At 39.2% G+C, this 26,555-nt stretch overlaps 1 protein-coding gene across 1 annotated transcript in view; it reads left to right on the top strand.

Annotated features, from left to right (window-relative positions):
* The window catches only part of gtf2ird1 (GTF2I repeat domain containing 1), a 32,537-nt gene extending 7,105 nt beyond the window's left edge, over positions 1 to 25,432 (top strand). Inside the window, exons 3-27 of the mRNA XM_080041723.1 lie at positions 621 to 762; positions 2,005 to 2,172; positions 2,315 to 2,498; positions 5,037 to 5,356; positions 6,309 to 6,404; positions 7,111 to 7,194; positions 8,243 to 8,426; positions 10,040 to 10,065; positions 11,485 to 11,611; positions 12,056 to 12,099; positions 12,499 to 12,579; positions 13,614 to 13,718; positions 16,099 to 16,152; positions 16,758 to 16,838; positions 17,084 to 17,267; positions 17,719 to 17,780; positions 18,750 to 18,821; positions 20,587 to 20,854; positions 21,591 to 21,619; positions 21,737 to 21,784; positions 21,907 to 21,984; positions 22,977 to 23,169; positions 23,742 to 23,779; positions 23,875 to 23,984; positions 24,386 to 25,432. Coding sequence (XP_079897849.1) covers positions 621 to 762; positions 2,005 to 2,172; positions 2,315 to 2,498; positions 5,037 to 5,356; positions 6,309 to 6,404; positions 7,111 to 7,194; positions 8,243 to 8,426; positions 10,040 to 10,065; positions 11,485 to 11,611; positions 12,056 to 12,099; positions 12,499 to 12,579; positions 13,614 to 13,718; positions 16,099 to 16,152; positions 16,758 to 16,838; positions 17,084 to 17,267; positions 17,719 to 17,780; positions 18,750 to 18,821; positions 20,587 to 20,854; positions 21,591 to 21,619; positions 21,737 to 21,784; positions 21,907 to 21,984; positions 22,977 to 23,169; positions 23,742 to 23,779; positions 23,875 to 23,984; positions 24,386 to 24,454 — 2,847 coding nt within the window. The 3' untranslated portion in view covers positions 24,455 to 25,432. The remainder of the gene's footprint in view (positions 1 to 620; positions 763 to 2,004; positions 2,173 to 2,314; positions 2,499 to 5,036; positions 5,357 to 6,308; positions 6,405 to 7,110; positions 7,195 to 8,242; positions 8,427 to 10,039; positions 10,066 to 11,484; positions 11,612 to 12,055; positions 12,100 to 12,498; positions 12,580 to 13,613; positions 13,719 to 16,098; positions 16,153 to 16,757; positions 16,839 to 17,083; positions 17,268 to 17,718; positions 17,781 to 18,749; positions 18,822 to 20,586; positions 20,855 to 21,590; positions 21,620 to 21,736; positions 21,785 to 21,906; positions 21,985 to 22,976; positions 23,170 to 23,741; positions 23,780 to 23,874; positions 23,985 to 24,385) is intronic.
* The last annotated feature ends 1,123 nt before the right edge of the window (positions 25,433 to 26,555 follow it).

The raw sequence follows: 26,555 nt of genomic DNA, 5'->3' as shown, positions 1-26,555 counted from the left end.
CCTACATTTGACTTGAGCCAACTAATTGTTTTTTCTTGAGATAGCTTTAAATTGTACTGTAACATCAACTTTTCAGTTCTACATATGCTACATAGACTTCTAGAAAGTGAAAGTTGTGCCAGCTTTTCACACAGTGTTAACACTATTTAATGTTCGTATCAATATTTTTAATGACTTGGTTCTGTTTGTAATCTGTATGACAGAGAATTAGTTGGCACCAACTGTTACTAAAACTCTAAGTATGTAGAACTGAACTGAAACTGAAGTTTTTATGCATATGAAAACTAAATTTTCATTAAATGTGAATGATATGATGATGAATGATGAGTTATTTCAACAAACGATAAGTGGTTGGCTCAAATATAGGCAGTTTTCTACTACATCTAGTCAAGACACTTGCCTTGATATTGTTGAAGATTTTTTTAAATATTTATATTTTTATGGTTTGGTTTCAAGATGACTTACCAGCAAATACGAAAAAAAAATCTTAGAGGAAACAGCCTCAATGCATTTGTAAACCCGTGTCATTGTTAGTATTTCATGTAATGTATATACTTCTTAATGAACTCATGAGTTGCACACCTATCAGTAAACAACGGCCTGTACCCTTGATGTTGCAGTGCATGGCGATGTCGAAGCTGAATGCCGAGGTGGCGTGCGTCACCATACACGAGGACAGTGTGATCGCAGTCGGCACGGACAAGGGCAGAGTGTTCCTCAACTCCAGGAGGGAAATCCAGACAGACTTCTACAAGTTCTGCCGTATGTTCTGCTCTCTCCTCTGCGCATGTTACTGTTGTCTGTCCCCATTATTCATTCTTGGCTTAGCATTGATCACTCTCATTATGGCTCCAGCTGTGAGGCAGCTACATGAAATCCACTCGCGTCAGGCTTGTCCTCCCTGAAGGATTTATTTGTGATGGCGCAAATGCAAACTCAGCCGAAAGATTATCATAACTGCTGCGACTGGCAGTTTTTTGCCCATAATCAGATTACGTCATCAAAAAAACAATTCATTCGATAATGTAGTTGCCATTTTGCATATTTTACTCATAATGGGTAAAACAGTATCAACAAACTGTCGAGTCACATCTTTTTTTGTTTGTTACCGATCAAAAATCTTTTTTCCTTTTTTTGTCAGAATGCCAATTTTCACAACACATTTATGATACTCACCATAGGTTATTATTTATACAGCAACATTTGACAACAGGGCAAAATATTTCTGTACTTTTTCTGACAAAATATAAACACATCCTTAAATAAAAACATCCTTGCATAAGCTAGTATGCAAGGATGTTAGCTGAGCCAAATTTCACAAATCGATGTCAAGACACATTTTGCCCCACTACCTGACCTTGAGCACTAGAGTCAACACTTGTTATTGTGCTCACACTATGCATTGTTTCCCTATTAATAACACCAATTTGAGGGTATTGACCTCCTATTACCCAGTTTATTGTTATCAGGGTGAACACACAAGGTGAAATTAGTTTTTTTTAGACATTTAATAGGAACAGCAGCTCCAGTTTGCTTTGTTTAGTAAAGGAATAAAATCCAGAAATAAACCATTAGTGGAGGTTCAAGCTAGTTGGCCGTAAGCTACACACAAAAAAAGGAAGAGAATTGGAACTGAATGTTTTTTTTTATGTCGCCTACTTAATCCCCAATTGTTGAAAATACTTAACATTTATGCCGGCACATTCCAGGACAAGTTATTTATTTTATATGGCACCATTTCTCAAAGGGTGACTGACATGTTCATTACTCTTCAGGCACCACATTCTCAATATGTTTTTTTTTTTTTTTTTGCCTTTTTGGAGCAATAAAAGTCAATGCACCACTGACTCTGACTGAGGAAAGCAAAATGTTCCTCCTCTCCAAACCCTTATTGCAAGTCATTTGAACTTACAAGCACCTGCAATGTTTTCTTTGTGCACCTGTTATTTTTAATGTTTTTTTTCGAATTTCGCTGAATGCCGCTTTTGTTGTTTTTGTCCTTAGGGGCGCCATGTTTGCAAAGTTTGACCACAGCAAACCAAGCCCATACCAAAGAGCAGGAAGGGGATGTGAGCAAAGTGAGTAAGGATGGCGAGCATGGCAAGCCGAGAGCTCCATCGGACATCTTTGTTCTGAGGAAGATGGTGGAGGAAGTCTTCACTGTACTTTACAGTAAGGAGTCACATTAAAATTAGACATGTTCATTTACATTTAAAAGTTCCTCATAGTCTCTTTTACCAAACACAGTGCAGCGTTTTGTTGTTTTGTAAAATATATATTGCATTGCATTAACACCGCCTCTTGTGATGTCCAGGTGAGGCTGTGGGGAAGAGCAGCCTGGTGCCTGTGCCTTATGAGTGGATTGTGAAGGACCCCAGCTGTGTGGTGGCTCACGGTCTGCCTGATGGAGTCGCCCTGAAGAAGCCCTCGGACTACGACACCAAGACCCTCATGAAGATCCTGGAGCAGAGCCACCGCATACACTTCACAGTAAAGAGGTGAGTGTGCTGTCTGTTTCTCTTTAAAGGTAGAGTCAGCAATTCTGGAGAATGTTTGTTGGCGGCTACCTGTCTGTACTGTGTGTGCGCTGAAAATGAATCTGGTGTTAATACACAGTCAAGGCTCTGTAAACTGGTATGTAAACAAAGGGTAAGTAAAGAAACAGGGCCCATCGTAGCTAGCAACATGTCTGTTTAGAGAGCCTAGGCTGTGTATTAAAACTGCACACACACACACACACACTGTACATATAGGTAATGGATTGTGAGGAGATATTCACTGCTTTTGACAAAAAAAACAAGCTGACGTGTAATGTGAAAATCTGCTGTCTGTTACTGTTTAATACACTGCTGTCTCGGGTAAGGGACTGCTGTTTGAACGATTGTATCAAGTTATAAAACCAGATGTTTCAAATCAAGGCATTCCAAAGTGGGAAAAAAAGGAAGTTTGGCAGTTCAGCTTAGCTCCTAATTCTTTGCAGAGATAAATGCTTAAGTTGTATGTCTGCCCGAAGCCCTTAGCCGTCTTTGTAACTGGTTATTGGTAGCAGAAAGGCTGCAGTGTATTAGTGAGGGATAGACAGGGTTTTAATTTGGGCTGTGTAAAAACACTCCCTCAGGTTACATGTTCGTCTCTCTAGAACTCATAACAAAAACTGGTTGGATTTAACAGCTTCCAGTGCAGGAGCCGGGCCTGGACAGCTGTGTGTAGTTTTGTCATTGGCAGCGATTCAAGTAACACAATGCCTGTTAATGTAATGTATTAAGGAAAGTCTGGGTAAATCCATAGAGGGCTAATCCGATGCTTTTTACCCATAATCCAAAGCTCTTCTTGGTGGAAGTAAATCTCTAACAAAAATGTACAGATTAATGTGGAAAATCTTTTTTTTTTTACTTGTGGCGTTTTTCTCCTCACCAGCAGAGCAGGGTCCCCTTCAGTTTCTTTTCTTTGGTGATCAACTTTTAAAAGATATATTTTTTTTACTGGAAGGCCAATACACAATGTCGCAGTATCGCCCTACTTTATATTTACTCAGGGCAGTATTAGCTCTAAATAGTTGCCCTAGTACAGTTTGCTCTCTGTTGTTGGAGGTGTGTTGTTGCCAGCACAGCTGAGCTGAGACAATGAAATGTGATCCAGGTTGTCCAATTTGACTAATAGACCCAATGCGTTTAAAGGCTTATCAGATGCTGCTCAGTGGTTTATAAGACTATGAGATAGGATTTCAAGACATGTGACACAAAAGTTGTGATTGTGACAATAGTTGTATCTTTCATCCCTATGATTGCATTCTAAAGAGGTGAAATAAAGCTTTCTAAGTTACAAAGTTAGTATATGGATATCTTGATGGCTTTTGCCAATGCCAAAACGTTTAACCTATAGCTGAAGTGAACAAGCATTTTTTCACACAGTGCTCATGTCTTTCTGATCAAAGACTAAACCTGGCTAGTGCTACTTATAGTATGGATTTCAGGTTAAGTTGATGTGTATTTCGGAGGTTAACCCACCCATCAGTGTATAAACGCATGACAGCAATGCTATTTTTATCAGGCAGGAAGAGACAGCATTCTCTGTTTATATATAGTGAAGGAAGAGTCCGTCACATTGGTCAAGGTTGCCAGATCGTGCCAAAGACAGTTAACACCATATGAACAAATCCTTCTTTAACCTTCAGAAATAGTGCTTTGAATGATTATGGAAAGTTAATTTGATGTAAATTGAGATTTTTGGTTCAGGGTATAGAAAATGACTAATGTTTCCTGAGATAATGGCCGTTAAAGATGGTTGTATGGGAGAAATTTACGGACACAAACAGACAGGGTTTAGTAAAATAAACACCTGTATTTATACAAGTATGAAAGAAGGCATGTTATGGAAGCAAAATAGCCAGAAACCTCAAGATTGACAAGAGCTTGAGAAAATGTGGTCTCGCCTATAATTCTCAATTCCATCACCTATTGGCTTCTATCTACTAAGTAACTTCCTTATAAACATCTTTCTATCAGTTTACTTCAGCCTACTCTGCTCCGGAGCATAGCGGTTCTTTTCCCTGTTTGCTCCATTAATAACTGTCACATGCCTTCGCCCACAATCAATTAGGGGATTTCCTGTCGGTACAACTGTGCAATGAAGTTAACTACGGATAGACTGAAAACCCATGCAACACAGTGTCAGTATTGTGTTCTGTATAATCCAATTTGTGTTTGGTCTGTTTGCCACTTACTATTGGTAAAGTAACGGACAAGATTTAGACAGAGGAAGATAAACGAAACATATCTTTAGCGCTTCTTGGGATTTTTCTGAGCTCCTGCGCCAGTGTCGGGGGGTGACACTACTGTAGTTTGTAAACGCTGCCATACTGAGAAATACAGAGAGAGTTTTGTGGAGCTGATAGGCTTATTCAACTCTGTGTCAACTCATTTGGCCATGGCTTGAATGTGACCCACATTCATTCATATGAAAAAATGTACGCATTGTAGCTTTAACCCCCTCCAAATGACTTTATGCTTGACTATGATTGTTGTGTCCGTGTGCAGGCCTTCAGAAGATGTGTCTCGAGAAGCCAAGAGCAGCAGCAGCGATGTCAATCACAACTCTTCCAGCGCTGTTGCCATGACGCCTGTTGCCCACGGCGGCCCAGTGAAGACCCCCGCCCAGCCCGTCACGTCGCCCAGCAACGCCACATCCAGTAACTCTGTTCTGTCCAGCTTCCTCTACGGGATGCCCATGTCCTCCAAACCTCACCCGGACGGAAAGCTGGACTTCAAACCCATGTCCCTCCTCAACCTGGGGAAGGACCGCCTGGCCAACTGGACAGACAAGACAGGCACGTCTGTGAAGGACTGTGCTAGCAGTGGTAAGATGAGAAAGGAGGGGTCATTCCACTATTAAAGGTAGAGTACCGGTAAGTGATCCTGGAGAATGCTTGTTGTCAAAATCACTTTTTGTCAAAATCAATGAATATCTCCTCATGATCCGCTACGTGTGCTGGAAAAATAATCTGGTGTTAATACACAGCCAAGGCTATGTAAACAGGCATGTAAACAAAGAGTATGCAAACAGATGGGACCAACTGTAGCCAGCAACATGCCAGTTGACAGGGCCTAGGCTGTGTATTGAGAGATATTCAGTGATTTTGATTAAAAAAAAAACGATGTTGAAAACAATTATTCTCCATTATCACTGACTCCACCTTTTTAAAGCATTATGAGTGAGGCGCACTTGTTGTAAATCAGCCACAGCTTGACGGCGTTGGCTCTTTTATCATCCAATATCGGGCGAAATGGGAAAGATTGCTTTTGTGAGTAGAGGTACAAATTCAAGATTGACACAACATTCACAATAATGATCATAATAGTAATGAAAAGTACAAATTTCATTCCAGACTAAGTGCTTCTTCCTGCGCCTCCAGCGTGCAGAGTAAAACATGTGCTTTGAAGTCAGATTAGTACACGGCTCATTATTGATTTCAAAGCAGCACTTAACTTTAAAACATCCTTGTTATATTCATATCTCTAAAGGCGTCAGGTTGCTCAATGCTTACCTATATTTAACATCCCAGAGAGAGAGTCAAACCTCTAAAATGTCGACAAACGCTTCAAACAAGACCCACATTAAATGACTTACTTGTTTTCCTGGTGTATTTGCACCTTTTGCGGTTAATGAAGTAGTTTAATCAAGTATTGAGGAATGCTGGGGAAAGTCATTAGTGAATAGCTGGATGTTAAGTGAACAGTTGAAATTAACCAAAACAAAAGTTAATTGAACTCAATATTTTTTTAAATTTGTTTGCCATTTTTTTTTTTCAGACGAGACATCGAGACCGTCTGGTGAGCAGGGTCAGAGCCCGCCAGGTATCCACATCTCCAAGAGGCTTCTCTTCTCCATAGTGCATGAAAAATCAGGTACACTTCAACACATATAACCAGGATGTTAACGATAGTGGTGCTCATTTTGAATGCAAAACACAGGTTATAATATTGTATTGGACATTAGAGACGTGTTACAGGCCAAGCAAGTTAACTGCTCACATATTTTGTTTTGATATTTGGATAAATAACTGAGTAATAACAATAGCTTATGAGTCAGGTATTGACTGACAGATCTCTTCATTTCTAAAGATCATCATTTTAAGCATATTTAAAGATTTCAAATAGTTTAAATGTACAATTCGTAATGTACCCAATATTTTCCTTAGATTTACTTTTTTGACTTTTCAAGCTAAAAGAAAATGTCATACTGCAATTAAAAATAAAGTTCAGTGTATTTTTTTAAATGTTCAAATACTTTAAACTATTAATACAAATGTTAATCTAGTAGCATGGTTCTTCTTGGATTTGCAGGCTCACACAGTAGCCAAGTAGTGTTAACCGAGCAACGGCTAAACTATTACTAACCCGTTACCATTAAGACCTAATCTGCTAAAATGCCCAGAGTAATCCTATAAGAAGATTGCGCTCATTTCCCAAGTTGATATTGAGTAGATGGAGGAGATTAATGTTGGATCTACAATGGGAAAATAAAGGCCTATTTTAAAAATGTTAAAAGGTCCAATAGACTTTAAATGCAAATAGCGTGTCCTATCTGACAGTGAGTTGTTGTCCGTTGCAGAAAAATGGGATTCTTTCATTCGGGAAACTGAGGACATCAACACTTTGAGAGAATGTGTTCAGATCCTGTTCAACAGCAGATATGGTAAGAAAGTGCCTCTCTATGCATTTACATTCTGTCTGGGTATCTGTATCTCATATAGGCAGATGTTCACAAAGGCGTCTCTACCTCCTCAATGCAATTGTATATGCACAGGGATGATTCTATGTGTATGGACGCTGATGGATTGGGGTCAGTGCTTTTGGTTTGATCAGCTTTTCCCTAAGTGATACACAAGACATGTCAGTTATTATGTTCTATTTTTATAGACACATATACAATTTGTTTAAAAAAGGGTAGACATTATAAGCTGGAGCTTCAGCCTACACCTGTTTTAGAATGCAGAGATTCTGAATTGAGTTGTTTGGTATTTTTCATTATGTATAATTGGTTAATATGTTTGTCAGTGGTCGATTCTGTTGTTGGTAAAATAAGTAAGAATGAAATAAATGTTAAACTTCAATCGTGTATTTGTAACCACAGTATACTATCAATTCCCCCAAAGAAAATGTCTAAAGAAAACCAGCTAAGTACATGTTCACGTCCTGGTTTTGCCACTTATTTGAAGGTATTTAGAGGATGTTTGCAAGCAATCAATCTGCAGCATATTTATGCAGTGGAAACTGGGTTGTTAGGAGCAGTTTGTACACATTATGGGAAAAAAAACAACACTTTCCAAATGATGGCTCATGGGAACAATTTTTTTTTTAATTATAAATTATTTTTTATCCTAGACCTACAGCAACGATTAGCATTCCCCTTGAGGTGGAATTTCTCATTTAGCTGAAAATATCTTTATGTCTGTAAAACCTTTTTCATGGTGTGTGCCTCCCACTGAAAGAAATTCATGTTTGTGGATAAAAAAAACACAATAAGATGAATAAACCACTATTATGTATGAGATTAAAAAGAAATCGAAGTAATAGTTTTTCAATGCCGACGTTTTCACTTTGTTCTTTGCCTATTTTAGCTGTATTTGAACTTGTTTAACTCTAACATTTCCTTGAGTGTTCTAAAAGGCGCCCATAAATAAAATGAATAATTATTATTCTTCTTAAAAAGCCTGTATGTTTTGCTGTTTCCTCCCCCCCAGCTGAGGCCCTGGGTCTAGACCACATGGTGCCCGTCCCATACCGTAAGATAGCGTGTGACCCCGGGGCGGTGGAGATCATAGGAATCCCAGACCAGATCCCCTTCAAGAGGCCCTGCACCTACGGAGTGCCCAAGCTCAAACGCATCCTGGACGAGAGACATGGAATACGCTTCATTGTCAAACGGTGAGAAAAATGCTTTGCTTGGTCCATTCACAGTCAAGGTCCTTTTTTTCTCATTAGCATGTTAGCAAAATACCTCTTTACATCAGTTTATGCTTCAATGTCTAATTATAGCAAGACAGTCCAGGTGAATAGGGTAAACATTTTTAATTCATAGATATCATGAAACTTTACCAGTCGATTACTTAGATTGAAACAATACATTTTTGTATTACAATTTTTCAGATATGTGTGAATAAATATGCAAATGTGGCAATATCCAACTAATTATCTTATGATTTCTTTCATACAAAAAAGTTTTTACAGAACACATTTTATCATCGTCCATCTCCACTCTACATAAACTACAGCATAGCATCGCCTCTGAGACTTTTATTTTGAAAATATTCTTAATAAGCAGCCACCAAGCGCCCCGGCCCATACCATCTGTCTGTTAAACGTCTTATTTCCCTCAGCACACTGTGTCCCGCTAACTAGTAAACCCGTTCCCATTCACAGTCCCAGATGACTTTCCCCGTGCCAGCATATTGCGGCTGCCTCTCCCATCCATTTGTTTAAGCTAATTCAAATGAGTCACCACCATTGTGCCTTGTTTGAGATAACACATCTCTTAGTGAATCCTGCAGGCAGCTCATTAGTGTTAATACAATTAGGAAGAGATTGAAAGAGTGATTGATTAAGAATGACATCACATTCCCATTGTCATTGGGAGACGGTCCAGATGTAGGCCCGGATGTTTCCTGATGTTCCTATGTGGCATTATGTTTGTTTGTTGACAGACTGTGTTCATTCTAAACTAACCGATCGTTCATTCCAGCGGTTGGCTGCTTTCACTGAAACTTCAATTTGGTTCTTGACGCAATTGATTATGCCCTGATGATGATATAACAAGTATTAAAGATGGAGACAGTGATTCTGGAGAATGCTTGTTGTCAAAATCACTTTTTGTCAAAATCTAATTTTTTGTAGAAGTATCAAAAAAATACTCCATATGTATCTGTATTGATAAGCAGTATAAGTTTTGAAGTCGGTATTAATACAATCCCTAAACAGTAGGTCTACTGTTGTTTAGGAGCTTGTGGTTTTATAGGTTGCAATGGCTGCACACTGTTAGTCTTGTTCAGAAATGACCCCGATATATAAAAATTAGGTCATTTGATTTTAATAGGGCGAGTAGTGAATGAATTATTGATGCAAGTTCCCAAATACAGTCCCCGAGCCTTGAGAAATCTGAAAGTTTAAGACATCTTTTTATCTCAAAGAGTCTTTACAAATTGATGGAAAATAAACTTGAACATTCAGTTTGGTCTGCAGATTGGGATCAGTGCGGTGTAGGAATGTCTCGGTGGCAGACAGGAGAAGGAGGGGGGAAACGTTTCCAGAAGTACAGCTCACATCCACACACAGTTATTTTTAGTGAGAGGGATCCAGTGATAAGAAAGGAATGTCTCAAATGACTTTATTGTTTGACTGAGGTTTTGAAAGAGCAGGTAATTGAGCTTAACAGGGTTGTTTACATTGTGTTACTCCACATGTCAAGTGTTTGTATTGTGACTATTTGCTCTGTAAAACTCAGTGACCGACTAACGGCCGATTTTTTCCCTTTTCTTTTCCAGAATGTTTGATGAACGGATTTTCACTGGTAAGAGTGTGAAGATTAATTCTGTTGTGTTATGGCCTCATTATAGTAAACCCTGCTGATCTGCCTCTTTAAGACTTCTCACAACAGCTAGTTTTACTTGAAAACGTGCCAGTGTTATAAGAATTGCAAGACTTATGTTAGGAACAAATGATAGAAGCAAATTGTGAGGAGGGATTTTAATTTGTCAGAATAGTTTACAGACATTTCCTAGACTGAACGTTATGCCTTGAGTATCGAAAAAAAGGAGGAATTCATCAAGGAAATAGCATTAAGCTAATGTTGTACATATAAACCAAAATTGAAGCATCAAAAAATCTTTCCTGACAACATAAATGTTGTTTTTATGTATATTTCAGGCACTCCGTTGCCAGTTCATCACCTAGCTCTAACTAATGTAGTGTAATACATCAGACCTGCGGTACATCTCTTTCATGAAGTATAAAATGTTCATTTTATTTATTGAATAACAAATTAATTAGTCAAGAACCTGGTTTCGAAATGAAACGCCTTGAAATGAAACCATTCTATGGCTGAAAAAGCACTTAAAGACGTATAAATATATGAAGTATATTACGTTATTATTCAAATAACCTTGGTGCCATTTTTAGATCTTTGCCAGATCTTGTTTTTGCTGTATTTTTTAAATCATGACAGCGACGTAGAGGGATGTTGCAAGTCTCTGCATATACTGTATATTTAAAAAGAAAAACTTTTGATTTAAAAGACATTCAATGCACAATCTGACATGCCTCTAAGCGGCCCTCGTATAGTGGAACACAGATTGTGACACAGATTTTATTACGCCCATCTCACACAGTGTGACAAGCAATGAACCTGTGAGAATGCTGTTATCAAACGGTGTGTAGGGGCCTTAAGAAACAGACACAGAAACACAACATTACAGCCTTCATGTCATGACGGCAGGATTTATTGCAGGGCTGTTTGATTAGACTGCTTAAGGTTTACCTAGATTGACCCGAATAAACTGGCAACAACAATTGTTCTTTGGTCACCTATATGGTGTTAAAAACTTACTTTCAGGATTAGGTGAAGATTAGATTAAATCAGGGCCGAATGAAGCATAGCCTGCATTTTTATTTAAAATAAAATAAAGTTCACTAATGAATAAATGAAATAAAATACCTAATAAATGTATCTTTTTTAAAAGGGAACTCAAAAGCAAAATCTAATTATCTGTGTAGGTTTCCATGTTTGCTTTGCGTGGAACTTGAGCCCATTTAGCCGTGCCAAATGAGTCCGAATCTTCCCAATTAATTACAGTATCCGACTAACGGCAAACTGCTCTGTCAAGTCTTTATTTATATATTTACACCCCACAGATGTTTACTTCCACTAATGAGATACAATGTTAGTTAGTTTGTTTATCTTGTGTGTGTGTGTGTGTGTTGTGTGTTGAAGCTGCTGGTAAGATCGCACGTGAGGAAGGCAAGCTTGACCCGGGCTCCACGCTTGACGACGGTTTCCCTGACAACCTCAGCCTCCCGCCCACCGCCGCCGAACTGGTTAGCAACCCGTACAGCAGCAGGTCAGAACACACTTAGCTCACACACTAAATGTTGTATTAACCAAGCAGACTTAGTTTATATTGTGGGAATATGTGATAGTGGCATGCAGCCAAATTTGACTGTATTTCAGAATGTATCATAACATTGCTACAGTGACAATAGCTAATAAACAGTATCAAATTAATCAATTTATCAACTGTTAAGGATGATATTTTTTTAAACTTTTACCTCATATCTCATAAACCCATGTAGCAAAGTGTGAATGTTTCATAAACATTTAAAGTTACCTCATAGTCTCTTTAAGTAACTTGTATTTGGCCCATGAAGTTATGCATTCCTCATCACAAAAATGGCTCATGTATTTTTAATTGAGTTTTTAATTTTTTTTATTTAACTTTTTTAATGTGGTAGTCAACTGAATATGTTTTATTTCTATATAAATAATATATATTTCAACTCCACAGATCAACAAGTGCATGCGTGAGTCCCCTGGCCGACTGTGAAGCAGGTATGTGCAAATATAAATGTCTGTATGTTGTTCGGCTCTGCTTTGTAAAGCCACTTTGACTTCTTGAAAATCACCATTACATAAAAGTTAAATCCATGAATTTTATTATTAAAAGCATTTGTAGCTCTATAAAAACTCCTTGTTCGAATACCGTGCCATCTGAAATAACAGAAGACTGAAGCCCGGGGTCTAAAATGAAGCTTTAAACCCCATCGCGAACAGTCCCCTTAGAAGTCTCCTAGAGAAATTGACCCGTCATGTGTTGCGGTCCGAACTACTTCAAACACATTCTATCACCTACTTATGTAAACCTGTTTTAACACTTGCTATTAACCACGGCACCACACACACACACCCATGGGGACTCAAGCTGAAATGAACTATTCCAATGCCCCGCAGGTCCTTCAGGAGATTGCATTCCTCTGAAAAGGATTAAAACGGAGCCTCCGGATGGGGAAATCATTCAAGTTACAGTGCCGGGTAAGTGAGACCAGCCATTCGCTATGGAGACTGTTCTACTTCTTAAATTATACCAACACAATATCCAGAGATGTAGTTTTCATAGACAATCACCAATATGTCACTACTAGTCCAAAGTGGACTATTATAATGTCTTTAACAAGACATAAGCTTCATAGGGTGTATTTCACTGTTATACCTCTAGATTGTCTTCGTCTGTTGGTGTCTGTTATTCAAGCAACAGCTTTGCCTAATGGAATTTTGCAGTGTTCAGCAAATTAATATCAGTAAGCTCAATAAACGCTTATGGTTATCACACCCAGGAGAGGCAAAAGGTCCATTCCTTGTTAGTTATTTTCTTTGAATTAAGTAACTTCTTCCCTGATGTTAAGAACACTGTTGGGCGCTTTCTGCTAGTGGCCTCACCTGACACCTCAGTTTTATCCGGATAAATACAAATGAAGTGACATTTGTAATGGAGTTGTGTGGATGGGATACTCCTGTCAGTTGAAGCCAATTTGGGGATTCGGGCTCACTCATGAAAATCCTGGCTAGCACAGATTTGACAAGTTTCTATTTGTTTTATTGCCTCAGGGTCCGTCTCAACCGTTTGTATTGAGACAATCCTCTAAGGTTCTCATTACAGAGTTTGGGGGAAGCAGCTGGGCACTGCTTTTTTTTAAGCAAAACATTACTCTCTGAAAACACTTCTTATAAAACATTATACTGTGTGTGTGGTCTGTCCAATGTGTTTTGGAATGCACCGTTTCTCTCGGCTCATTTAGACATGCCAATCTTACATCTGATCATACAGAAACTAACACAGGAAATACATTATTAGCTACCTGACATTTCCTGTTGTGGTCTTGTGTTTAAAGTGCTACACAATAAAGCTTGTAAAGAAAACAAACTGCCAACTGTTGTTGTTGAGTGATTTTATCCGAGTCTTATGTTGTTTTTATGTTGTTTGAGCCACACACTGAAGGCAATTTTCTATCACTATGTTATAGAAAATACAGCTTTTTTAATTGACTTGAACTGTTTTGCTCCTCCAGACGCTAGCACGAGCAGTGAGGAGCCCAGCAGTGAGTCTGTGTGTGAGCCTGTGGCAGCTGCAGCGTCGCCCTCCGCTCCCCCAACCCCCATGGAGAACCACGCAGGTAACCTCAGACCCATCAGCCTCTACCTCCTTCTTATAGCCTGCAGCAGCAGCTACTGGAAGGCCAGCTCCACCTCACTGCCTCACTGCCTCACTGCTTCACTGACGCCCCCCGTGCCAAACCCCACACTCTGGCTGGGTTGTTTTTAGGGAGCTAAATAAGATGCCACACGTATGAAAACACTTATTTTTTTGTAGCTTCAGTTACTTTTTCCTCCACTTCTCCCACTTCCACCTTTTACCCAAACGACCCCAAGACACTAGTAGCTACAATGAATCCCAGACCCTTAAGAATCCCCACTCCCAAACCCCTGGCCTACTTCTCTAATCCCAGTCCTCTACAAACTAGCTCTAATCTGTGAATTGCACTATTTATCAGTTGCAGCTTTTTTCAATTATTCTGTATGCACTTAAACTTTTACCTGAGACTGATACATTGTGCATATTTTCAGATTTTGAGTTGTGTTGTCCTGTAGTCCTGCCCAGTTAGTATATGTGTTAGAGAAACCAAACTTCCCCTCAAATATCCTATAAATTCCCCCCACATCCTTCCTCCAGCTACCAGTTTTAAGACTTCTAAAACATAGCTGACTAGAGTAAAGTTACCGAGACATTTGAGTAGACCACATTCTCTTTGTACACCGTACCAGCCTCATTTATGATCTGTAAATAACATGGTTTTGCTATGATTTATTCATTTATTCTTCACTTGAAGAAATATTTCTACATATTTAAAAAAAAAATCCATTCCATTTTATAGTAATCATTGCTCTTCCTGGTGAATTGACACTTTTACGGTGTCCTGCACAAAAGAGATCACAATAAAAGCTGGGTTTTATAAAAAAAAATATATTCAAATTTCAAAAAGTGATTCTGAGTTGTTTGTGGATAACATATAAATGAGGCTCTTTAAAAAGAAAAGTGCTTTAACTACAAAGAATGAATGGTCTACTCAATGTGATCTTGGGCTTTCAGGAGGCTTTTTATGTTGATTTGATTGTGCTGCTTTGTTTTAAGTTTTCTTTTCTTTCACAAATGACCTACTAAAGGACAGACAATGGAGGTAAGTGCAGCACATATCCCCATTTGGTATCATTTGCTGTTACAAGCTCTTTAATTTTTTTATAAATCATAATTTGTAGTGAAATACAATAGATGTGTGATTATGCCTAGATGTGCTTAAAGGTGCTACGAGGAACTTTTAGATATTTCTGAAACAGTCAAATTTTTTCTTCTGATGATCATACGTTACATGTTACAGCAAACAAGTCCATCAGTGCAAAGAATACTATTTTTATTTAGTGTTTTTCTTAATGCCTTTGTCATGGGTACGCTCACTCACGAACTACAGCTGGTGTAGTAAAAACAATACCGCTGTTATCCAAAGGGGGTGCAAGAATGAACACAAACTGAAAGTTCCTCAGAGCACATTTACTGTAATGTACTAGAGGTGACTCTTCTCAATTTAACACTAAAGTCACATATACAGTATACACACATATATTCTATTCACTATAACAGATCTGAGAACTCCTGGGGACCTCAAACATTCCAAATGAAAAATCCATTCATGTGTTACTTGGAGGCAGACTGGAATGAAATAATACGCATCAGGATTACCAACGCGGTGCACTAAGCACTCGATCAAATGATAAGCCGGAGAATATATGACAGCGCTGCACTGAAATACATATCATCTCTCAATATCCAGTCCCAGGCCGGCTGTTATGACAACTGATGTTTACATCTTATCTGAGCTTTGGATGTTTATGCAGCTGAAGGCTTTTGGCAAAAGAGTCATAGCTTCTGTTCTGTCATGACTCTCAGGGCCTGTGTGTGTGTGTGTGTGTGTGTGTGTGTGTGTGTGTGTGTGTGTGTGTGTGTGTGTGTGTGTGTGTGTGTGTGTGTGTGTGTGTGTGTGTGTGTGTGTGTGTGTGTGTGTGTGTGTGTGTGTGTGTGTGTGTGTGTGTGTGTGTGTGTGTGTGTGTGTGTGTGTGTGTGTGTGTGTGTGTGTGTGTGTGTGTGTGCGCGCGCGTGTGTGTGTGAAGATAGCACATAGCAATGATACAACAATACTACATTTGTCAACTTTATAATGTTATTCAATTATTGTATTATATCACTAACAGGACTGTGCTGTAAGATTAATCAAATGATAAATTATGAATATTGTCTTTACAGCTATACAGTATATCTGGAAAGATACAGTTGTAGTAAAAAAGAAAGAAGATCAAACTCATTTCTTTTACAATGAACACATTATCTGTTACTAGGAAACTCTTCACAGCTATTTAACGGCTTATATTGTGAGGTTTTTAATTCAAGTATGCCTGAATTGATGGATGTTCTTGCTGGTCTCATGGTTTTCTTTGATCTTGCAGCTGAAGCTCTGTCTCCCGGTGCGGCCTCTCAGAGCGTCAGGAGATCCTCTGAAGGTGAGGTGGACCCACGCATTCAGCATGCCTAGAAAAATATGCCAAAAATGAATCTTAAATAAATATTTTTTTATTAAAGAAATGCAAAATATGATCTAGTCTAAGACTTGAATAGAATGTAACGACTATACATTCTTGCCCTTACCAAACGTACCTACAGATAGTAGTACACACTAACTAGGCTCTGAGGCTTTAAAATAAATTCTTTTGTAGCTTCTTGGGTGATTTATTGCGATAGTGCGGTCATTTCTCCACAGATGTGTTGTTTGCGCTGCCTTCAGGTGTTGCACAGTTAATATGTGGCTTTTAGTCGCAGCATCACACCTGAAGAAAAACCTTTGACATTGTTTTATTAGCCCCACTTTTTTTTGTTGCAGCTTTACCATTCTTTCTCTCCTATGCCTGTGTGTTCAGGTCTGCAGTGATTAATACACAGCACAGTCAGTTTGTCATTACCAGGTCAGAGCAGGGCAGGTGGTGTTAGTCAGAATAATGTTGGCGAGAGCGAAAAGTATGGATGTTCACACAGGTTGGATTGCAGTAACCTTGTAGTTCTCCGTTGATGCCTCTGGGCGTAAATATCGATCTTGTGTTTGACTTCTCAGCGGGGAGTTTGGTGGAGGACATCGGTGAAATGATTCTTCAGCTGCGGAGACAAGTGGAGAGCCTATTCAGCATTAAGTACGGTAAGTGACCTGCGGTGGCCAAAAGCTTGCAGCAAACAGCAATACACCTGCAAAACCACTGTATAGTCATTAACACTGGATTTGGATCTGATTTACTATTTAAGTTTCATTTTGCTTATATGAAAGTATGGTTTTATTTTGAAAATCCAAGATAATGGTGGACATAAAGAGATGAGGAGGTTAAAATGATTACATTAAAAGGTAATTCATATTCCATGTCCTCCTTCCATGTCCTCTCCCCTCAGCTGAAGCCCTGGGCCTTCCAGAACCAGCCAAGGTTCCGTACTCTAAGTTCCAGATGCACCCAGAGGAGTTGTACGTGACGGGGCTGCCTGAGGGGATCGCCCTACGGAGACCCAACTGCTTCGGAGCCGCCAAACTACGCAAGGTCCTAGCTGCTAGCAGTCACATCCAGTTTGTCATCAAAAGGTGAGAGCACAGAGTAGTAGCAAGTAGAGTAATGTGCATGTGATGTGTTATAGTGTACTGGGGATCATTTCAGCTGTCTATTAAAGTAGCTACGAGGAGCTGTAAATATGTACGAGAAATATGTCTTTTAACAGTTTAATTTTTCCTCTGACGATCATAAATTACGTGTAACAACAAACGAGACCATCAGAGCAAAGAATGCTATTTTTTATATAGCTTTTACCTTGCCTTTACTGTGCCTTTGTCTGGGTGTGCTTACCAAGAAAACACACTACAGCTTTTGTCCAAAGGGGCCACTACAATTAACACTACAGAAAGTTCCTCGTAGCCACTTTAACACATTTTTATTATCCATTGTTTGCTTATTAACAATTAAACAAGGTTGTAATGAGACAGTGTAATTTAAGATTTATTTCACTGCATTGTAAATAATCTTTTTATTTGTCTCCAGGCCGGAGCTATTAACTGAGCAAGTAAAACAAGAGATGCCTCCCATGCCCATCTGTGATCCAGGTATGTCCGTCTCATAGATAATACATTACATAACATGAAATTGTACTTTGCCTCATGTTAAGTGATTTATTTGAAATTCAGGAACAGATGCACAAGGGTTTGGTTTAGAGAAGAATGCAAAACAAACAACACAACAATTAAATCAGAACGCTGTGTGTGTTATTCACTAACACTTTGCAATAAAATAAAATAAAGTATTTAAAAGTCCTGTGAAGAAATAGTCATGAATTACTTGTGTTTATAGTCCTGTAATTTTGCTTAATTTAGTCATTAATCATGCAAATAGATGCAAAAGCAGCCCTGCGTGCGTGTGTGTGTGCGTGTGTGCGTGTGTGCGTGCGTGCGTGCGTGCGTTCAATGGCAGCTGTCACGGCTGTCTTATTCAGCAATTTAGGACACTTCATTTACCATGATGCTTTGGGGTTCAAGGATGTGAAATTATATCAGTTAATAAAATAATAAAAAATCTTCAGAAAGTCTAGAAACAGTGAATGTATTGCCTTTAAAGCATCCGGATCTGTGATTCTTCTTGATCAGTCGCATTTAACTTTCTGCACACAAGCAATGCACCATTTTCCCATTCTGCTGTTTATGCAGTATTTATATATATTTCAAAGGTATGTAAACATGCTGCCGTTCCCTATTTAGTAACATTTGAGGCTGTGAAGATAAAGTGGTATCTTAGGAGGCAGCAGGGAGGCTGTGTGCAAATAATTCCACCATCTGGAAGACTCATAATGCAGCTTTTTAGATGCTATATACACTGTGTTCTGCATGCATGATATTATGAGGTCAAATCCAGTTTATGTGCTATTTTAGAAAAAAAAAATCTCCTCTGAAAGAAAAGGAGGACGTCCCTCTACCCGTTTATTTGTGACAAAGCTCCTGGAACAAGGTGCAGCTGTGTTCAGTAAATCTTTAGAAAAAAAATAAATAAAAATTCAACCTCTAAATGTTCTTTTTCCAAAGAGCTGGACGCGAAGGACACATCTCCAGAATCGGAGGACACTGCAGCTTTATCCAAGAGACCCGGATTCTCAGGTGAGTTTTGGTCAACACTTTTGAAGGTTGTAAACACAAATCCTCTTCATGCATTGATGTTTATAGCCATCATTATTAAGGCCAGACATTGCAGGTGAACAGGATAACATTTTTGACTTGATAATGAAACTTTACCAGTTGACTACTTCCGTTAATTTTTTTTTTTAAATAAATATGCAAATTTTACAACATATTAGTGTCTCTGAATTTCTACTTTAGACACAACATTACTATGTAGGGGAGAACGGGGTAAGTAGGCACACTTTTTACTCTAGTGAGAATTGCTTATCACCTAAACATCTTTCAATAGTCATTCCTACATTAAATTGAAGCTTAAGGTGTTGGCTTGAAATGTGTAACCCTCACTTTTTCTATCTTATTGTAATAAAGAAGAAATTAATCATCAAAGACACCCTTACACATTGTGACAACCAACCCCATCAAGGGGTCGGTTGTCAAACACTATGGGGTTGTTTGTCACAATGTTATCTTAATGGGAATAATCTTAAAAAGAAGGCAAGCAAGTAGAACTAAATTTGAAAGTTTAATTGCATTGTCAAGTTGACAAATAGGCCTACATAACGTTCTGTAGCCTTGGCAGCTGGTCCAGTTTGGGATGCACTGGGTTGTTTTGATTTTGTTGCCCTTTTTTCTTTTGCATGCAAGCTGCCTTTTCCTGCTCTATTATTTCCTTCTCTGGGGTGTCAGTGAGGATGCAGCTTGACAATTTCTTTCATTATTGAGTTCCTTTTCTGGCTGCAGCCTTGAGATAACATGTGACAACCAACCCCCCAAAAAATGTGACGACCAACCCCAACTTGAATTTCTTGCTAGCATCAAGGCCAACAACCATCTGACAACTAATTAGCTTGCTAACCACAATCTAAACTATAGTTTACCCTTCACACGTTGTATGGGTGACAAGTGTTTTGTTATAAACCCATTGTGTAAAAGCCTGGAAGAAAAATACTGAGGAGCTAAATATTTTGAATATGACATGAAAAACACAAACAGTCGTCTCACCTCAAATTCAGCAGTCTAACTCCAAGGAAGACTATGTAGGTGACCTCTGATCCCAATTCTGGATATTTACATACCAAAATTTCACAGACAGCACCTTCTGGTTCCAAGATATAACGATTGTGACATCCAACCCATGTGACAAATTACCCCGTTCTCCCCTACATCTTCAGAATGTTTTTAAGAAGAAAATGTATCATAAATCAGACAATTGACAAAATATGAAAAATCTTGCTGGAATATCCTTCAGAGTATTGCTTAGATGCAAAATAGCTAAAAATCTCTAAATTGACCTGTACTTGAAAAAACAATGCCTGTAGTGTCTTACCTTATAGTAAACATTTAAACGATGGCTGTATGACTTTACCAGACTCTAAAGAAAACATAAATGAGATATCAAAGTGTTTTTCTTGGTGTGTGTGTGTGTGTGTGTGTGTGTGTGTGTGTGTGTGTGTGTGTGTGTGTGTGTGTGTGTGTGTGTGTGTGTGTGTGTGTGTGTGTGTGTGTGTGTGTGTGTGTGTGTGTGTGTGTGTGTGTGTGTGTGTGTGTGTGTGTGTGTGTGTGTGTGTGTGTGTGTGTGTGTGTGTCGGGCCAAGGCCCCGCAGCAGACCCGGGTTCGAATCCCGCCCGGGTCAGTTCTCTGCATGTCCTCTCCTCTTTGCCCCATTTCAACTCCATCTCTCCAGACTGTCTAATAAAGCAAAAATGCCCCAAAAATAATCTTGTTTTTCTCGTCTGTCTGCAGAATGCCTGGAGTCCAAGCTGTCGCGTATCGACCTGGCCAACACGCTGAGAGAGCAGGTCCAGGATCTGTTCAACAGGAAGTACGGCGAGGCGCTGGGCATCAAGTATCCCGTCCAAGTGCCTTACAAGAGGATCAAGAACAACCCCGACTCTGTCATCATCGAGGGCCTGCCCCCTGGAATCCCCTTCAGGAAACCCTGTACATTCGGCTCTCAGAACCTAGAGAGGATCCTGGCAGTGGCTGACAAAATCAATTTCACCATCACCAGGTGGGACATGAGGGACATATTACTACTCAAGGTGTCCTGTATACCACCTGCCATACGGTTTTATAATTTAATAAATAAGTATTTTAGCTATGAGGGAATGTGTGTTTGTTATGTCTGTCCAGACGCTGTTTTGTGTGACACTGTAATTTCCTGCATTAAAGCATTTCAATTCAATTCAAATACTTAAATCTTTGCCATGTCTTTTAAAACTTAACCCAATAAGAACTAAGTCGGTCTAAAACCTCTAACACATAAGCGTTATTTCAAAACTACCTCCCACAACCTGAGGGTACTTTGAAAAACTTCACAGAATGTCAACGTTCACTAAATTCTTTATTTCTCAGCCTCTATAGCAGATGGAGACGTGAAATGAAACAAGAGTTAAAAGTTGAAACCGTTAGCGTTCACTGTGAATCATTGCCTTTAGGGCAGTGCTGCATTAGCAAGACTTATACTAAATTACTTACTGTATAACTGTTTACCTGTATGTACTGTAAATAATTGCCTTTGCCCATTAATACTTAAAAAAAAAAACTAAAACCCTAACCCTAAAAAAAATATGAAAACTGTAACTGTACTCTGTAACTATAGATGTTGACAGACATGTTTGCCAAATCGCGCTGCATTTCATTGGTCATGTGTCTTAAGCAATGACATCATACAAAACATGCAGACGAAATGTCGTCAACACGACTTTATACGTCCTGCTCATATCACTTTCTTTGTTTCTTTGCAGACCTTTTCAAGGACTCATTCCAAAACCAGGTAATGTGTGTTTGTTTTTATCATGCAGTCTAATTTAATTAACTATAATGTCAAACAGTCTACAATATAAATGTAATGCAATATTATTAGTAACATGAGATCCCTCTTTCCTACCAGCACCTCGACGTGTCACTTTACTAAAGAAGGCCTACGCCTCCATCAGTGGTGAGTACTCAAATGTTTCTTAGCAGACATTTCCTGTTGTTGCTTCTTCTGGGAATTTTATTTTGAAAGTTTTCACGAACTGATTCTCTTCTTATTTTGAAACGTGTCTTTTTACCCGACAGATGATGATGACATTAACCGCATGGGGGAGAAAGTCGTCCTTCGAGAGCAAGTCAAGGAACTGTTCAACAAGAAATACGGTAAATAAGACCTGGATTCTCCTGTGTGATATATCACCTTCAGTTTGTGTTGCTTTGAATTTGAGCAGCTTCCATTGAAGGCCAGGGACCAAACGCCTTACCCAATAACCACTAGTATGAACAGATTGGTTTTTAAGTGGTACAAAGGAGTGATTTAAAAAGGCATCGTTTGAATACAAAATATCACAACTTAAAAATTCAAATTGAGTGTATTTATTTTTACACTTAAATGTAATGTAAAAGAAATATCAACTGTTTGCTTCCCTGAATGACTAAATTGGACATTAATGTAAGTCCTATGAGAGACTAAATACAGAACACATCGCCATTAAAATAATGAGTTTCTTATATTCGGCTGATTTTCTCCTCAGGCAGCTCTTTCCAAGTTAAAGTTAAAAGCGAGCTTGCACTTACTAAACACATTTCAAACCTATCATTTTTGAGGCAAAGTCTTGACTTTACATTTTAGTGTTATTTATAAGAACATTTGCATGAATTAAGTAAAAAGAAATATCTTAATAGAGCTGGCAGAAAACTACCCAGCAATTGTCCTCCTGATCAAATAGCTTAAACGAGAAGTAAGTGATATTTTTTTGTTAATATACGTATTAAATTACTCTATACTCATACAGCAATCACTTAAACAGTATGTGCAGTTCATAACACAAGTCTCCCAGTCATTCAGCTTTGTAGCAATTGCCAGATAAAATGTTTGAGTGTCCCGCTCGTTTTATCCAATCAGGAGACAGAGCGCTATAAAGAGGCGGGTCTCTGTGCCCGTGAAAGATGACTCACTGCTCTCCATCGCGGCACTATCTGAGAAAAAAGGCTGCGCGTTCATGTGGTAGTGACATAGGGAAGAGGGAGGGGACTGCTAACTGTAGTCACTGACAGGAAGTTTGCTAAAAGGACCATATCGCTTACTTCTCCTTTAAATTCAGTCAGGTATTGTGTCCTTCTTAATCAAGTTATCTTTGTGCACTGTGGTCTAGGCGAGGCTCTGGGCTTGGACAGCTCCGTGGTGGTGCCCTACAAGCTGATCCGGGGCAGTCCAGAGTCTGTAGAAGTCAGTGGCCTTCCAGACGACATCCCCTTCAGAAACCCCAACACCTACGACATTATGTGCCTGGAGAAAATCCTTCAAGTCGCAGATGAAATAACATTCAACATCAAGAGCCAGCTACAGTGAGTGTGTGTGTGTGTGTGTGTGTGTGTGTGTGTGTGTGTGTGTGTGTGTGTGTGTGTGTGTGTGTGTGTGTGTGTGTGTGTGTGTGTGTGTGTGTGTGTGTGTGTGTGTGTGTGTGTGTGTGTGTGTGTGTGTGTGTGTGTGTGTGTGTGTGTGTGTGTGTGTGTGTGGAGAGAGAAGCGCTTGAATATTCAACAGTGTGTTAGCTGTCACCGCGCTGTGGATTTCAGAGGGAATTTTAGTTTTTTGTTTTGCCTTGGTAGTTATAAGCTCATTATGGTTTATTTATGCTTTGGATTTAAATCCAGACCCGCCGGAGATGTCAAAGCATACATCTTCCTTAGCAGCAAAAATGTAAATAATAATATATAGAGAACAATATTTTGACGCAGGAAGCAGTTAAGCTATGATGAAAGAACGTGGGCGAGTCTTATATAAGCAAAATTGCTTTCTTTGTTAGGTATGAAATGCTAATCACCCAGTTGTTTTTTTTATTCTACAAAAAAGGTTATTTTGATTGGGAAAATGATATTCCATCTGAAATTCCAAGGCTTTGTCTCTTCTCCCACAGACCTTTTGCAGAAATCTGTAGCCAAGCTTGTAACACAGGTAGGCTTATAAATTCATTGGATTTTACTTGTAATTTGATCTGTGTCCAGCAAAGGCCAAATGAAAGTTAAAACTTATTTGTTTTACATGTCCAGTAGGAACAAACGCTTCGACCAATCGACGGAAGCGCAAGAGAGTCCAGGAGAGCAACCGAGGGCCCGCCTCCTCTGACCTGGGGCTATCAACCAATCAGATTCCAGTCATGGTGAGTTGGAAGACCCAAAATTGTGTATTATTCACATATTTATTTTGCCAATATTCTCACATTTCAGCTATATTTGTTTTGAAACCTAGCTGTTATTGAAAAGTGATTACAAGTGGAATGGTCATTTCAATTACAGTTGCTTTGTTTAGAAACATAAAACAGGAGCCTTATCTTACATACTTTAAACTGTTAATTTCGCTTCCTAGTGCGCTATCTCTGTCAACAGTGGCTGTGTGTTTAAGTGTAACCAATGAAACCTAGTAGTAAAACTGTGTTTCCAGGCAAGGTCAACAACCTCTTTGTACTGATGAAAGCATTTTGTTTACTTATTTAACATTGTGACTAACTTTCCTCTATCATTGTGTGTGTGTGTGTCTGTGTCTGTGTCTGTGCCCCTACAGCAGTGGCCTATGTACATGGTGGACTACAGCGGAGTGAATGTGCAGGTTCCCGGCAAAGTCAATTACTGAAGGACAGACCTGGACCTGCAGCAGCAAAGGGATTTTAGACAGAGGGTCTTTTTGTCAAAGTGATTTTTCATCATGACTCTTCCACGCGCGGCACTAACACTTTTGTCAGAGTGCTACTACGACTAAAACAATCTCTCCACACTGAATAGAAGGAGTTTGACTCTATTGTGAATGACGTACCGAGTGTTTTGGAGAACAACAGAATGTAATGTGGATCAATTGTTCGCAGGGCAAAAAAAAAGCTTGGCTTACTTTCTCTGTCTCCACACAGTGCCAGCAGGACACAGCTGTCAAAATAGTTTTTCTATCTAAAACTGAAATCATAACAGTGGTATTGTTTTTTTTGTTTTTTTTACAAAGCTAAAAGACATTACTGAAATCATGGTTCTTTGCCCCCTTGCATTTACGAAAGTGTCCATCCACTGAATCACATTGTTGGATCCAGCCATTTTGGTTTTTGCAATGTATTACTGGCAACAAAAGAAGAAAAAAAATAAGGAAAATGTCTTTGATAACGATCTGGTCCCATAATATTCAGATATTTGTACTTTTTATTTATTATATTTATTGAAATATAACATGTGCAGGGATGTAAAATACATTATTCAGTTATACAGCTCCTTGAGGGGGCTATCACACAACGCTAACACAGATGCTACTAGTAACTACAGGTAACCGCTGAAATCAATGAAGTGTCTTAATTGGGTGTTGACGTGACGATCGCGAGCTATGAGAAATGAAAGGAGATTAAAATGGACTCAATGTTTGTCCGACAGGTAGCACCTCTGCTCGCACAGCGGCAGGACGTACCTGCGGCAGACACAAGACCTTCACTTTATGTTATGTTAGCACCACATTAACAATATGTAAAAATATCCCATTTAAAGTCAGCCTGAATGTATCATGTAAAAGGACAGAATGCTATGTTACTCTGCTATGATGACTGTGTCTGGACTAACCATATTTAATATGCTGTACCTTAACGCCAATTAGGCCTTTGAAATAAAATGTGTTGCCTTGCACTTTCATTTTGTTGGTGAGTTTATTTTTTGATGTACCGTTTTGATGTAACCTTCCTGTGCTAAGATTCAAGACCGTTTTTAAATGGCAAAAAGCTCTGTATACAATAGAGAAATACTTCAGATATGATGTTACGTATGGGCTTGTGTATTGGGTGTTTTTCTTAGTTTGTTCTTCCCCCCCCCCCCTCTTAATTAGCCACTGATTGAGTGAGCAGGTGTGCTGCCTCACTCAATCACACTCAGGTGTTTAATCAGTGAGCAGCATAAAAGCAGGAGATGAACCTGAGTCGCTGCTTGCTGCCGACCTGTTGTTTCCATGAACATAGGAAAACTCAAAGTGAGCAGAGCCACTACTGTAGTCACATATGAACCAAAGAACAGGGCACCTGCAAGAAAGCCTATACGTAACATATGAGCAGTAGTCTAACACTATTTAAATGCTTTTGCGATGCCATTTTATTCCACTAAAGTATATTTTTTAGATATTAAACTCGGCGTCCTCTTAGGTTCAGTGTGTCTGTAGGCTACAAACATTACAAAGGCTTCTGCACTGAAAGCTAAGGCTGTTTTCATTGTCTTAAAACCATTGACTTTTTCCTCATCTTTTATCTGCTGCGTTTTGTTATCTCAGATTTTCTCCCAGAAATCAGCGCCTGTTCTTTTCTGGAGGTCAGGACACGATTACAAGCAGATGATGATTGTTAATCTATAAGCGCTACGAGGCAGCCATCTACTGAGAGCCATTAGCTGGGATGATCACTATGAATGTTCCTACAACAGCCCAGTAATATGAGACCATTTAACAAGACCAGGAGCCCCCTAGGGTTTACACAGTATGATATTTCCTTTTTTTATATTCAAGGATCATAAACCCTACATGGGGGGAGGGGGTGGGGGGCTTAGTAGAGACCGATAAAGAGCCTTCCAAGATGGCCTAGTGAGCGAGAAATCACAATACTAGTGCTGTTCCAGGGGAGATAACATGACGTGAAGTGTCACCTAGGCTGCCCCACATGATAGAAAATCAGGCGGTCTCTGCATGGTTAAATAGAGGGGGTCACCGATTATGCATGGTCTTT

Source organism: Ammodytes marinus (genome assembly GCF_949987685.1).
Source record: "Ammodytes marinus genome assembly, chromosome: 14".
In the NCBI taxonomy this organism is placed as follows: Eukaryota; Metazoa; Chordata; class Actinopteri; order Uranoscopiformes; family Ammodytidae; genus Ammodytes; species Ammodytes marinus.
The sequence above is the reverse complement of the archived record's forward strand: the minus strand, read 5'-3'. Positions and strand labels throughout refer to the sequence as shown.